Source organism: Octopus bimaculoides, chromosome 12, assembly GCF_001194135.2.
Source record: "Octopus bimaculoides isolate UCB-OBI-ISO-001 chromosome 12, ASM119413v2, whole genome shotgun sequence".
In the NCBI taxonomy this organism is placed as follows: Eukaryota; Metazoa; Mollusca; class Cephalopoda; order Octopoda; family Octopodidae; genus Octopus; species Octopus bimaculoides.
The window spans coordinates 28,043,430-28,058,578 of record NC_068992.1 but is presented as its reverse complement, the minus strand read 5'-3'; the positions used below and the strand labels follow the sequence as shown (position 1 = coordinate 28,058,578).

Below are 15,149 nucleotides of genomic sequence, written 5' to 3'. Positions count from 1 at the left end.
TTTTTCTTTTTTAATCCTTTAGCAGTTAAACTGACCGTATCAAGCCCACATATTCTACCCAATTTATGTTCAAATGGGCCAGATTCAGCCTCTCACACTAACCCTACATTGTCCTTCTTAAAATAAAGTCACATCACTAAAATCTTGCAGCTATGAAATAATGCAGGATTAATTCAAAACAATGTGAATAAATAAGCTTTACATTTTAGCAGAGTAATCTGAATGCTAAAGGGTTCTACAACACAGGGCACCTTGACATTTCTTAAGAACTACTGAACCTAGAATAGAAACTGGTTAGCCTTGACAGCAGAAGACCAACGCAATGCATCTTGTGATTTCCAATGGAAGGTTAAACTAAAAAAAAAAAAAAAGAAACAACAGTATTTATAGCAATTAAAGCATATCAGTTTTATTATGAAAAAATGGTTGTTCTACGAATTACTTCAATATTCCTTTTTAAATGCAAGACTTATTTACAAAATTTCCTTCAGATTCCGAGTTTTAGAAAATGGTTATTCTAGACATAAACTCTTCCAATAAATGAAACAAATCAACTGGTATCAATTTTGGTTAAAGAAAAGGGTTTTTTTTTCTAAAATACATTGTCCCTTTATATCAAAAGATTAGAATCATTTCATTCGAAAGGAGGAGGTAGAGATGTTTTGCCAATTACACAGTGTAACAAAATTTTTATCTTTTTTTGTCTTTGGTCAGTAAGTGTTATTTCCTATTTGCTTCTATCAAGAAATCAAAGGAAGTGACTACTATTCCCTTCAAACTTTGCTTTTGTGACCTGGACATCAATGTTTTAAAACTAAACTATTTTCCATTGCATTTCAGACAGATTCAGCACAGGGTTGCTGAAGCAGAAATACAGCAAATATTCTGCTCAATACCACAGTTGATTGACCTTAACCACTCGAGCATGTCCCCTCAGTGGATGACAAAATGTGCATCTCTGATCATGAGCAGTGAGGGAGCTTCATAGCCATGTGTTGAGAGGGATTCTTTGGGGTTTGAAGAAATGTAACAAAAGCAAAATTTGAAGGAAATATTAGCCATTTTTCACACTGTTTAGGGGTCAGCAAATAGGAAATAACAAGGACATAAATTGTTACACAGTTATTTACACCAGTTCAATACTAGTTTGATAACAGTTCAATATCAGAACTGATACATTAAGTAACAAATGTGATGATAGGACATCACATCAACTGAAAAATTGTTTGGTTTTGTGTTTTTTGATTTTTTTTTTTTTTAGACTTTAGTCTCTCAGGAAGAAATTAGTTACAAATTGCCAAACAGTGCACTGTGAATGCTGTTTAAGTTATTTAGGGCTGAACCACAGCTTCAAGAAAACGGTCAACAGTGGAAATATGGTAGTGTGTCATCCTTAGAATTCTTGTACAGCTTTAAATCTCCAGAATCAGCTTTCCACCTGCGGACTTTTTATTTCAGTTGTTTCTTTAGCAACTCCTTCAAGAATTGTATCTGAAGAGAATCAGAAAAAAAAATTTCTTATGCAGACAATAACAACAACAAACAACTACAGAGCTTCTAAGAAGTCTCTGAATGTGCTAGAAATAACAGTCAAACTTAATTACATCCAAAAGTCAAATTGTGTTTCCTACATGATGGTCATGACTGGAACAACCAGTAAGTCTACTCAGTCTAGGAAGACGTGGAGCCAGACAACTGTCATAAGTTGAGGGATCCTGTACAAGGTTATTCAAATTGCTAGAAACAACAGCCAAAGCTCCTTCAAAACCACACTTTAAAGAAAGGCTGGTGATTTAATGCAGTCCTAGACTGAATGAAAGAGATGGATTGTCATTCATCGTAGAATTTCAGAAAATAGAGTCGAGTCAATCTGGGGTTAAACCATATTCTGTCTGAAATGGCTGCATGGATTCAATTTTGGACAACCAACCAACTCAAATCTCAACAATTTGAAATCCACTGCAAAAACTGAGTTTACTGTGAATTTAATACCCTATGTTTCACTTCATATAATTGTACATATACCAGGTAACTGTTTCAAATTTTAGCACAAGGCCAGTAATTAAGGAAGAATGGACTAGTCCAGTGGGTCTCAACCAAGGTCCATATGGCCCTTGTGGAGGGGGGGGTCTATATAAGATTGTTAAAATTTGTCTGCAATAATTGCTTATATTTCTACAATACACAAAATATTTCAATTTTTTTATCATCATCATTTAACATCAGTTGTCCATAGGTTGTACAGTTTGACCAGGCTGGCACACTGGAAGGCTGCTCCAGGCTCGTCTACTTTGGCATGGTTTTCTACAGCTGGATGCCCTTCCTAACGCCAACCACTCCGAGAGTGTAGTGGGTGCATTTATGTGCTACCGGCACAGGTGCCATTTGCGTGACACCAGCATCTGCCAAATACCTAATAATATTTAATTATAAAAGCAAAAGATTTTTTAAACATTAAATGGCTAGGAGGGTACATCCAAGTAAAATAAAAATAAAAGGAGTCCAGAGGTAAAAGATGATTGAGAAACATTGGACCCCAATGCTTAGCTGGTACTTATTTTATTAACCCTGAAAGAAAAATTTGAGCTCAGAACATAAAAAGCTGGAAGAAATGCCACTGAGCATTTGATCCAATGTGCCAACAATTCTGACAACTCACTGCCATTACCTCCTCCCACTTATTCTCCACATTCAGCAGCCTTTCATAATGGCTTCCCCAAGCCTTTTTCTTTGCAGAATCATTGAAAGCAAATGCACCATCATCCATGCAGACACATTTCTCTCCCGTAACATCACAATTTTGCATCCAACAGGATGCAAGCCACCAGTCACAATTAGTGTCAGATATATGAAGAACATGTTTTGAATATATGCCAACCACACTTGGAGTGATTGGCATTAGGAAGGGTATCAGACTGGAACTTGGTGCCGCTCTTTAGCTTGCCAGTTTCAGTCAAACCATCCAATCCATGCCAGCATGGAAACAAGATGCTAATTGACGACGATGAGGAGACAAAAGTAAGGTCATAAGTCCTTTTATTTTCCACAAGGATATGGAAATCTGTATTGGAATTACAATAAACCACCCACAGAACACAGAAGTAGTCGGTGTGACGAAGAGCATTCATTCATGGTGTTCACGGGGGCCATGGAATTGGTTCCCAAAACGAAGAGGGAACTAGGCTACTGGAATTCCGTGATGCATGCAACCTATTAATCTGCAACACTAACTTTAGGAAGCCAGACAGCCACCTGATAACCTATTAATCAGGTGACTCTGCTAGCCAGATTGATTTCATCCTCACCAGACCCTATCTGCTCTTAAATACAAAGACCCTCTCAGCATAGACTAGTTATTAGTGACTTTAGACTCAAGGCCAAAAGGATGCCAAGAAGCAAACCAATCCAGAAAAGGATTTGGAAGCTAAAGAACCCTTCACATGATCAGAGATTTACGGACATCCTCATTGAGAAATTTGATAAGGAGGAACTACAGACTTTGGACAGAGAGGTTAACTGGAAATTCCAACAGGACAACTTACTGAGCACCACAGACTAAATTTGCAGCTGGTGCAAAGTCCCTTGCAGACCTAGAGTAACGTGGTGGTGGAATAGTACAGTAGACAAGGTCACTAGAGCAAAGAAACAGGCCTGAAAAACCTGGAAGAGTAGTGGGTAACAGAATTGTACCAGATAGCCAGAAGGAAGGCTGGGCAACAGGTACATATAGCCAAGAGAGAAGCAGAAAAAAAAGAAGTTTTCCAATGTTCAGTGACTTGAGGACTAGAGAACTGAAGTATTTTGGATTGCAAGATGGTGTGAGAGAAAATTGTGATGTTACGGGAGAGAAATGTGTCTGCATGGATGATGGTGCATTTGCTTTCAATGATTCTGCAAAGAAAAAGGTTTGAAGAAGCCATTATGAAAGGCTGCTGAATGTGGAGAATAAGTGGGAGGAGAGTCTGCTAAAATGTTGACGCAGGAGAGGGACCAGCTACCCGAATCGACAGCATCCTGGTAGACAAAGCAATAAAGGATATGAAGACGGGAAAAGCACCTGGCTCATCAGGAATCACCGCTGAGATGCTTAAAATATCTGGTGGTGTGGGTCATGGCCTACCTTGTAAACCAGATAGTTCATGAAGGAGTCATACCCAATGACTGGTGTAGCAGCACTATAGTCAACTGCTACAAAGGTAAAGGTGATGCTTAAGGTAGAAATAACTACAAGGGTATCAAACTGCTGGATCAGGTGATGAAGGTGACGGAGAGGGTCATAGCACTAATTAGGGAGAGAGCCTGCTTAGATGAGATGCAATTCGGTTTTGTGCCAGGTAGAAGCACCACTGACACTATATTCCTGGTAAGGCAACTGCAGGAGAAATACCTAGCCAAAGATAAACCCCTATACTTGACTTTTGTTGACTTGGAAAAAGCCTTTGACAGGGTCCCCTCGATCCCTTATCGGGTGAGCGATGCGGAAACTGAGGATTGACGAATGGTCATTAAGAACTGTACAGGGATGCCATTAGTAAGGTAAGGATCGGCAATGAGTATAGTGAATTCCAGGTAGAAGTAGGGGTTCACCAAGGATCAGCTCTCAGCTCCCTCTTATAATTCAAGACAGGTTGCCCTTCGGAGCTCCTCTATGCTGATTACCTTACTCTCATAGTGGAATCACTACCAGAACTAAAGAAATTTCAGGTGTGGAAGCAGGATTTAGAATCGAAGAGCTTTAGAGTCAATGTTGCAGAAACCAAAGTCCTAGTTAGTAGGAAGGCGAACACATCACAAACCCCTTCAGTTAGATGGCCCTGCTCAATCTGTAGAAAAGGTGTAGGTAGAAACTTCATAAGATGTCCCATGTGTAAGCTATGGATGCATAAGAGGTGCAGCAACATCAAAGGAAGGTTAACCGGGATGATAACTTTTTGTGTGTAGCAGATGCACAGGGGAAACAAACACCACAGATGCTCAGAAAACAGATTCCATCAGATGCCAGGGGGAGAAACTAGAAGTAGTTTGATAGCTTCTGCTACGAAGGTGACCAAGTCTGTAGTGGGTGGGGTGGATGCTCGGAGAGCATTGCCACTAGAGTGAAAATAGCCTGGGCAAAGTTCAGAAAGCTCCTACCTCCACTGGTGACAAAGGGCCCCTCGCTCAGAGTGAAAGGTAAATTGTATGATGCATGTGCGCGAACTGCCATGCAACACGGCAGTGAAACATGGGCCATGACTGCTGAAGACATAAGTAGGCTTGAAAGAAATTAAGCTAGTATGATCCACTGGATGTGTAATATCAGTGTGCACACATGACAGACTGTAAGCGCCCTGAGAAATGTTGGACACAAGAAGCATCAGATGTGGTGTGCAAGAGGGACAACTGGGCTGGTATGGTCATGTGCTGCGTATGGATGAGGAGAGCTGTGTGAAGAAGTGTCACTCCATAACAGTGGAAGAAACCTGTGGAAGAGGTAGACCCAGGAAGACATGGAATGAGGTGGTGAAGCATGACCTTTGAACATTGAGCCTCACAAAGGTATGACGAAAGACCAAGACCTCTGGAGATATGCTGATTAAGACCCGGAAAGTAAAGTGAGATCACAGCTGTAGCTTATACCAGTGTCGCATAACCAGCCCATTTAAAAAGTACCTTTGAATTGTCGGGCGACACGCCATGCTTGAGAAGACTGAGTCAAGTAAAATCAACAAACATTGGAAACCTACAAACTATGGCAACAATAAAAAGGGTCAGTTATAATACCAACTGAGACAAGGGAGCATCTAGATGGACAATCAATCAGCTAGAAATAGTCAAATCTCCCATCTTACGTCATTATTTTGAAGTCCACTTTTCCATGCTCACATGAATTGGACGGAATTTCCTGAGGCAGATACTTTATGGCTGGATGCCCTTCGTGTCACCAACCCTCACCTGTTTCCAAGTACGGTAATATTTCTCCCATGACTAGACAAGTCTCAAAAGATTGGAAACAGGACACCATTTACCTGATGGTGACATTCACTTACAACTATCAGGTAAAGTCAAGTCAAGGAGACAGTAACACACACACACACACACACACAACAGGCTTTAAGTTTCTGTGTACCAAATTCATTCAAGACACTTGCCTCGAGTACCAAGCAGTGGGACTGGACTTGATACCATGTGGTCAGTAAGAAAACCTTACCAGAAGAGGAAAATAGTTAAGGGCGAAGTTTTTTTAACCCTTTAGCATTTAAACTGGCCATATTCAGCCCAAATATTCTTCCGATTTTATATTCAAATTGGCCAGATCTAGCTTTTCACACCTACACTACAATATCCTAATTCTTGTCTCATAATACTCGGTATGTTTGTCCCATTCAGGTCCTGATCGTTATGTCAAGTTCTTCCTTCCCTTAACATCTGTCCTCTGGAATCTCATCTCAGCTCATGACCTTTCTGCAGATGTTGACCAACAATGCTTTAACCCTTTAGCATTTAAACCGACCATGTCCAGCCAAAGTATTCTACCTAATTCGTGTCCAAATTGGCCAGATCCAGCCACACACCTACCCTACAATGTAATTCTAAAAATACATTATTACATCATTGAAATCTCAAAGCTACGAGACAATGCAGGCGCAATTCAAAATAATCTGAATATATAAACATTACATTTGACAGAGAAATCTGAATGTTAAAGGTGAACACTTTCAGGGATTAAGATTGGAGATAAACAACAACAAAGCTGACTGAATGAAGAAATCAAAAGCAGTTACCTATTTTTGCAACATATGTGTCAGTGAAATGTTTCTGGCATTGCATCGTAGTGGTATCAAATTGAGAAGAGCCACCATGGACCACTAACACATCACCACACACAACTACTGAATGCTGACCCCGAGCAGAAGGGATATCACCAAACACAGTTGGCTGTAACCAGTGGTTCTTTTCTGAAATGGAAACCAAAGCAATTAAATCGTTATGTTTGTTATGTCATCATCTTACTATAATGTCCGTCTGTGCCCTCTTCATTGTCAAACAGCTGGACCCAATGGTCACAGTGTTTTCAGGATTATGAAGGAGGAAATCAGGAAGGTTTTTAGCAAAAAAAACGTGAAAAAGTATGATTACCGTATTTGCCAGTGTATAAACCACACCCCTGATTTTCAGTCCCCGACGGGGGAAATACATGGGGGAAACCAGAAACAACTGGGGCTAACGGAAAGGGAGAAATGTAGGATGAATACAAACTTCAATTTCGTGACGATTTCAAACTTAAACATTTCCGACTGCAATCACTGATATTCATAATTATTAATGGAAGAAAAAGTCCAGGTTTTAAATGCAAGAGATAAGAGAACGTCGTTTTATTATGTGTGTTTATATGATTTATTCATATTGTGACCTATATATTCTTTCTTGAAAATGTGTGGTCCTAACAAGGAGCGGTCCTAATGGGTAGAAGCTTCACTCAAAGCCTAACAACTCTTCGTCATCAGACGAACCATTGAAGACCTCACAGAGTTGATCATCAACATATGCCAGTTCATCCTTGTCATCACTGAAGTGAGAATAGTCAGGAGAGAGAGCGTCATCTTCCCACAAGATGTCATCTGTGCCATCAAGCGCATTGGATATGCAGCACTTCAGGAAAGCCCATTTGATGTTTTCTGGAATTTCCTCCCAGATCTTCAGGATCCACTCGAAGATTGTCCAAGTCTTTTTTTTTTTTTTGTGCACCTGGTCTTTGTCATCTCCTTCGCTGCATTGGCCATCCAATCCTCTCAGCAGTGCTCGAGATGGTCCTTAAACGGTTTATTGATTGTAACATCAAAGAGTTGAAGGAGGGATGTCATTCCCCGCTGGGGATCATTGCCAAGTCGATGTTTGGACAATATATCTTCGCCTTGGTTTCTTCCGACTTGTGGCATCTAAATGCGTCGAGAACCAGGAGACTCCTCTGATGCAGTCCACTGATGCACCGACCCCACACTATCCGAAGCCAGTCCACGATGAGTGCCTGATCCATGTAACCTTTCATTTGTGCTCGGACGATGAGACCTTCCAGAAACTTGACATCTTTGAGCAGAGCCTTCCTCTTGAAGACGATATACAGTGGCAGCTCTCCTCCATCAGCCATGCAAAGCCAGCATCACCATAAAACTGTCCTTCTCGTGACCTGTCATGATAATTTCCAGTCTTCTCCCCATCGGAAGATCAAATGTGAGGGAAGTCTGGTCTGCACTGCCAATGTGGCTCAGAGAGTACTGATGCCGTTTACGCAGGTTGATGATAAACTGCTGGAACCGCTTGGTCTTCTCGCCTAATGGACAGATCATACCTGTGCATAAACCAGAAAGCCTATCTACTGGAACAGAAGTCTCTGATGCCGATGTATTTGGTGATCTTGGCCTCGATTCTAAGGGTGAGTATCAACACCGCAAGTCCCGGCATCCTCTTCACCCAGCCGAAAAGCCTCTCCTCCAATTCCGGCCACTGTGCCTTGTTGCCCCTCACTGCCTTCTTGGGCATCAACTTGATTGTGGCTTCATTGGAGCACCATCGTTGGGCAACAGATTCGTCAACCCTGAAGTGACAGCCCACAGCACAGTTTCCAAACTCATCAGCAAACCTGGAAACTGAGAGCTTGAAGACGGCTGTGAATGCTCGTCTCAGCATGATGACTTGACCGTCATTGAACTTGAAGAGCGAAGTAGATGAGTTTGTAAAGCTAATTACAGTCCAAACAATTGGATGTAGCTTGAAAGCTTCCTTCAATCATTACGATTTTCTTTACGTAGATATATTACAATAAACAAACAAACCTGTGCACTTACCAGTACTTTAAGGTATGGTAATGAAATTCCAGTTGACTTGATTTATATTCCCTCGTAGCATTTGTGATGGTGATGAAGCTTACCTTTCCCGGTTCAAGATGATTCTGAATAAATGCACTTATCTCCTCTTATATGAAATAATTCTTCATATTCCATTTTAATTTACTTCTTACCTACTAAATACATTTCATGAATCACGTTCAAGAATGAATCACAGCTCTCCCTCTCTCTCTCATTTCCCTACATGGCAAAATAAGTCATACATCCGGGTCACCAAACAATAGTTGTTTACATTATAGACATGGGAATTACCGAATTCGTAATTCGCGGTAAATCAGAAGGTGAGTAGAAATTGCGATCAGCTGTCAATCATAGTGCATTTGTTGGACAAAGGGTAAGTCTTTACAGAAATTCTCGCTACTTTTCTACCGGCATACGTCCCTCTTCTACAGTAATGCAGCACCATCGAAGCAGAGGCTGCAACTGAGACGATACCTGCACATGTTGGCTTCAAAGGCGTGTGATCGACAAAATGGACGATGATACTGAAATAAGAATATTTAAACAGTCTTCTTTACCAGTTTTAATAGCAAGAATTGTAAGGGGAGCTAGTACCCCATGAATCTTGGATCATTACATGAAGTAATGTTCGGGTTTTAGACAGACTTTTCTTTGTACCTGTATATAAACTGCACCCCCTTTTTCCTGGATTTTCTCATCTGAAAAAAATGCAGTTAATACACCAGCAAATACTGTATTTAGTGGATATTGAGGGTAACTGTTCAGTTTACGGGGGTAGAAAAAAGTAAATTAAGGAGGAGATAACTAATAAAAACAAAAGGAAGTCAACTTATTATGATAATGGGCATTACGTCTGTCTGTGTTCCTTTTTCGCGGTCAAACAGCTGAAACAATGGTCATGATGTTTTTCAGGGTTGTGAAGGAGGTAATCAGGAAAAAAATGTGAAAAAGTATGATTGATTTATTTATATGAAACTCAATATTCACTAAATACTCTTGATTTTTTTTCTTTTTTGTTAAAATTCCAGCAACAAGGATTAACTCTGGATTCCCCCCACCACCACCACCACTATAGTTGGTGAATTTAGAGGGTTTCCATTTGCAATACTATCCCTTTATTTCCCATCATAGATGGGCAGATTCCTGAAGATTCCACTTGCACATTCACAGCAAATAAGGCACAGGGCCAGACTTCAGATTGTGTAGGTGTATTTTTACCCACTCTGATGTTTACACACGACCAGTTATGTCACTACTAGTAGAGCAATGGAGTCCAGTAATTTCTAAATTAGTGTCGACCAAACAGAAAACATCGTCTACAAAGAAGTCTTGTAATCATATTGATATTATCGAAAGGAATATGATTACAAAACTTCTTTGTAGACGATATAATTCGTAATTTAAAGAAGGAGATTTGTGAACTTTGAATGTATAAGAGTATAAACAAGCGTGAAATAGTGTAAACAACTAAAATAAAAAATATATCTAAATAACATTTTTTTTTAAATACTTTTTATGTAGTGGTCGAAAGAATCTCTTGCCTTCGTTAGGAGTGGTCCGCATAACCATTCATGATACAGAGCCTGGGAGTTCAGGAGTGAATCGTCATCACCTGTCACTTAGTAGCAAATACATCTCATATAGCTGCAATAGAATGCTGTATCACCAACAATAATGTGATTTCTCTAAGACATCACTCAGTAATCTATCAAGTCCATTTACACATTTCTCAATACATAATGCTCTTATGACTTCCCTCCCTCATTTTACGCCTCCATCGCAGATGGGTAGATTTGTTGGTGTTACTAGTTACCAATTCTTCATTGATCCTTCCATTGATTTTAATCTTTCCAATCGCTCGAAAACACCAGCCACATAAATGTGGATGTTAATGTGTTTAACAAAATTGGCAATATTTTTAGTTGGTATGAAAGTCTTAAAACAAAAAGACAAGTACAAATCAATATTTAAATATTTGTTTAAAAACAAAAATTTTATTGAAATTTAAATTATTTTTATCTGAAGCGAAAATAATTGCGTATTTATAGCACGAGGAAAGAACTGAGAATTTTCGAGTTGGTTTGCAGTATTTTGGATGTGAACTCATGTGTTAAGAGTTACTCCCCCTTTACTGTGCCAAACTTCGATTTTTAAAATTTTTTTTATTTGTCTTGTCATCCTGCAAAATCTTTTATGATGGGGACTAGGAAAAATTAAATTAGCTCTACTTATACCGAATATATTAATTCAGCCCCAATAATAATAATTTAAACTTAAAACTCAGAGAAGAAAAAAATAAATGAGCAGTAGTTCACCAGAATACCTTTAATAAAATTATTAAAAAAAGAATAGTTTGAGGAAAACCCTTTTTGAAAAAAAACAAAAAACCTGAACTTACCCAAATCTAAAATGTGGATATCAGCAAAATGACTTTCAGACTGGCTCCTACCACCCATCAAAGCCATACGGTTACCGATCATCACAGCTGCGTGATAGGAACGAGCAGCTGGGTTACGCCCCTTTAGATTGTGATGTCGCGTCCATTTTCTGGTATCTGAAATTGAAAATAAGACATGTGAAGTAGATTTCACAAGATTAAAGAATAAACAACTGATTTGTTTAATCAAGCAACAGAAGGCATTCAAAATCATCTACAACCACTCCATCAAACTAATAAAGGACACGGTTCTATATTTCATTCTATTTACTTAATGCAACAGTTATATTTCAAAAGAAATATTCCAACAGCCACATTCCAAACCATTTTTAAAACAAAAACAAAGAATTCTTTAAAGCCTCTTCACAAACTTTTATTTCATCAATTCTTGTTTTAACATCAATTATTTCCTCTAGTTAGAATTGATCTCTAATGTAATCATTCTTTACTATTTGTAAAATCTCCCAACAAGCAATATTCTGCAACAGTACTCTAGATTAAAGATTATTTGCCAACATAACATAGCAGTTCTGGTTTAGGACGAATATTGCAGTAATTTAGCCCCAAGAGACATTGTCTCCAGCTGGCTATACGATACGATCTGTGTCCTTACATTTTAGATTTAGGTAAAGACACAAATCGTGTCATATAGCCAGCTGGAGACGATATCTCTTGTGGCTAAATTACAGCAACATTCGTCCTAAACCAGAACTGCCATGTTATGTTGGCAAATAATCTGTACTATAACCATTCTTGTTAACCACATATTTGTGAGGCACAGCATCCAGAGATCCAACTTCACTTCTGGACTGTCTGAGTTACAGCCACATCTTTTAACTGCAGTGATGACTTCAGTCGCGCCAGAGACTGCCTTCAAGGGTTTGGTCAACCATATCAACCCCAGTACTTTTTAAACCTCGTACAGCTATTCTCACGCATCACTGATCTACGATAACCTGATCCACTCAATTGCAAACCATGTTATGCTTGTCACAAATTAATCTCTGCTATCACTGGTCAGTGACCAGTGAAAGATTCTGTGCTGACTGCAAAAGTATGCCACAGTGACAATCCACAATTCTGAGGACAACTTGTGGGGGGGGGGGGTCTTGGAACAAAACCTGCTCTCCATACCACTCCATATTCTATTATTCAACACATTCTCTTTTCTTTTGGAACCAACTGTGATAATCAAGGATAGATGTACTTATTTTACTGTTTTACGTTTGTTGAACCATTAAGTTAAGGGACATCAACAATTAACACCCAGCGGCCATTCAAACACACCAACTAAGTCTCTAATTTCCAGCTAATTTCTCAATTCATTTGCAATCAGCTTTTCAAAGACTGCTGCACATAAAATAGATCATACTTATATCTCTAATCCAGCTGTCAATTATCTCCACCCCATCCCAATTTCAAGGAATAAAAGCCAAATGACCAGCAGAATTTGAACCCAGATCAGTGAAGTATCTTATTCTACAATAGAGCATCTGTCTGAACTATTTATACTGTAATTAAACTTATTGCCAACACCTTGATTTCAATGGCTTCCTAGTCATTCACAAACACAAAAACTTAACTTCACTGAAGTGCTTATTAGTATGAAAATTTTTGTTGCACCAACTGCAACCTGGTCATTTGCATCATTCCACTACATCTGGCTTGTGATGAAATTGTTCGTTGGTAATATAGGTTCAAAGACTATGAACCGCTTGTTCTATATAGGTCAGTCGTTCTGGTTGGGCACTCATAATTGGTCAGTTAACTCAGTATTTGGTTGCATTCCACATACTCTTCTCTTTTCTTTTGACCTCCTAACTTACTGACTCATTGGAACTGCGTCAATGACTCATTGCAATTGGTGCAAAATTTTGACAGATAATGCTTAAGTTAACAGTTTGTGTGTTTCTAAATGGTTGAATGTGTCTTCCACACTGCAATCATTTTAGTTTCAACGGACTCAGATCAACTCACTTGGCTGGCAAGTAAATCTCCCAACTTCCAAGTCAGAAGCCTGTTCTCCACCGTCCACTTTTTTTTAAAGCTTAAACCTTTAGTGTTTAAACCAGCCATAATATTCTGCTTTGTTATCAAACTGGTCAGATATGGGCATTCATAGCTACATTACAGTGTCATTTTAAAAATAAACAATCACATCATTGAAATCATGAAATAATGCACGATTAATTTAAAATGAGTGTGAATACACAAACTTTACATTTGACAGAATAATTTGAATGCTAAAGGGTTAATGATTGATTAGAACCAGATTCCATCCATGAAGTTCAGAGACAGATCATACCTTACAAACATGTCCAAAACATGTATCATCATTTAACATGTTTCCTATGGGTTGGACAGTTTTTAACAGTAGCTGGCCTGCTGGAGAGCTGCACCAGGCCCAAGACATCTGTTTTGGCATGATTTCTACATCTGGATGCCCTAAGGTCAACCACTTTACAGAGTGCAATAGGTGCCTCTTACATGGTGCTAGTAAGCATGCCTCTTACATGGAATCAGCATGCATGGCTCTTAAATTTTATTAGTTTCTGCCATGTTACAAGTCTGTTCAAGCAGTCTCAATATGAAAACTAAAACAACAAATTTATTAAGAATTTTCGTAGGAAACTAAAAGCCTGGAATTAATTCCAAAGAAGCAAATTGAGCAGAACAGCAGAGGAACCAGGCTGAAGGTTTTACTCTATTCAGAACCATATTTCACTCATCTAAATTCTAATATCATTGAACTTAACTATTTTAACTCCCAACCAAAAGCCAATAAACTACTAGTTAAATACCAGTTAATAAGATCACTCCTAAATAAGCCAAATCAAATCAAATACTCAGGATGATTCAACCACCATTAAAAGCCCTCTTACAAATTAGTGACTTAATGTTACAAGGTCAAGGTTGAAAAATATCAACTTCACCACAAAATACAATATCAAATCACTGCAGGTTTCATAAGGTCATTCTATTCAATCATTGCAATCTTCTAAAATACTTTTGAATGCTAACAGGCTGTGCATAGCTGTACATAATATCTATTTACAGCTGCAAATCAACAAAGAAGTGTCTATAAGCTAAAAATAGCAGCCAACTTACCCTTTAAATCACATCCCATTGTCTTAGACAAAATAAAGAGTGGTCAACGATAATGTCACAAAATGGGATATTCATAGCTAGAATGTATAATCATAGATCTGCTTATTTAGGGCTGACCTAGAGTTAAACAACCATTCTACAGATAAAAAAGATGCCTTGACCTTAACAAGACAGGAACATAAAAACCTTGCAATTGTTAGATTATTACTTTAACCTTTTAGCATTTAAACTGCTTATATCCAGTACAAATATTCTACCAATTTTATGTTCAAAATAGCTAGATCTAGCTTCTTACACTCACCCTACAATGTCGTTCTAAAAACGAACAGCCGCATCAATGAAATGAAATCTCAAAAGCTAAGAGATAATGCATGATTAATTCAAAACAATGAATAAATAAACATTACATTTGACAGTAATCTAAATGCTAAACAGTTAATCCAGTGGCCCACAAGCAGTGTACCACAAGGGAAGGCACAAGCATGGATTCTAAAGATATCATTTGAAGTTTTAAGAAATGTGTTACTCTTAATTACAGTATACAAATAATTTATATTTTCTCTAAATTTTTAACTTAAACCTGGCCCAAATATTTTGCCTGCTTTATCTTAACTAACCAGATCCAACCCCTCACATCTACCCTACAATATCATTCTAAATATATGCAAGCACATCATTGAAATCTGAAAGCTATGACAATAATTAATTCAAAACAATGTCAATAAATAAGCAATACATTTGACAAGGCAATCTGAATG

The 15,149-nt window shown here is 38.5% G+C and overlaps 1 protein-coding gene across 1 annotated transcript in view; it reads right to left on the bottom strand.

Annotated features, from left to right (window-relative positions):
• Positions 1-383: 383 nt before the first annotated feature.
• The window catches only part of LOC106882021 (kelch domain-containing protein 1), a 34,728-nt gene continuing 19,962 nt past the window's right edge, over positions 384-15,149 (bottom strand). The window contains exons 8-10 of the mRNA XM_014932584.2: positions 11,245-11,400; positions 6,765-6,938; positions 384-1,491 (exon numbers count right to left, since the gene is read on the bottom strand). Coding sequence (XP_014788070.1) covers positions 1,427-1,491; positions 6,765-6,938; positions 11,245-11,400 — 395 coding nt within the window. The 3' untranslated portion in view covers positions 384-1,426. The remainder of the gene's footprint in view (positions 1,492-6,764; positions 6,939-11,244; positions 11,401-15,149) is intronic.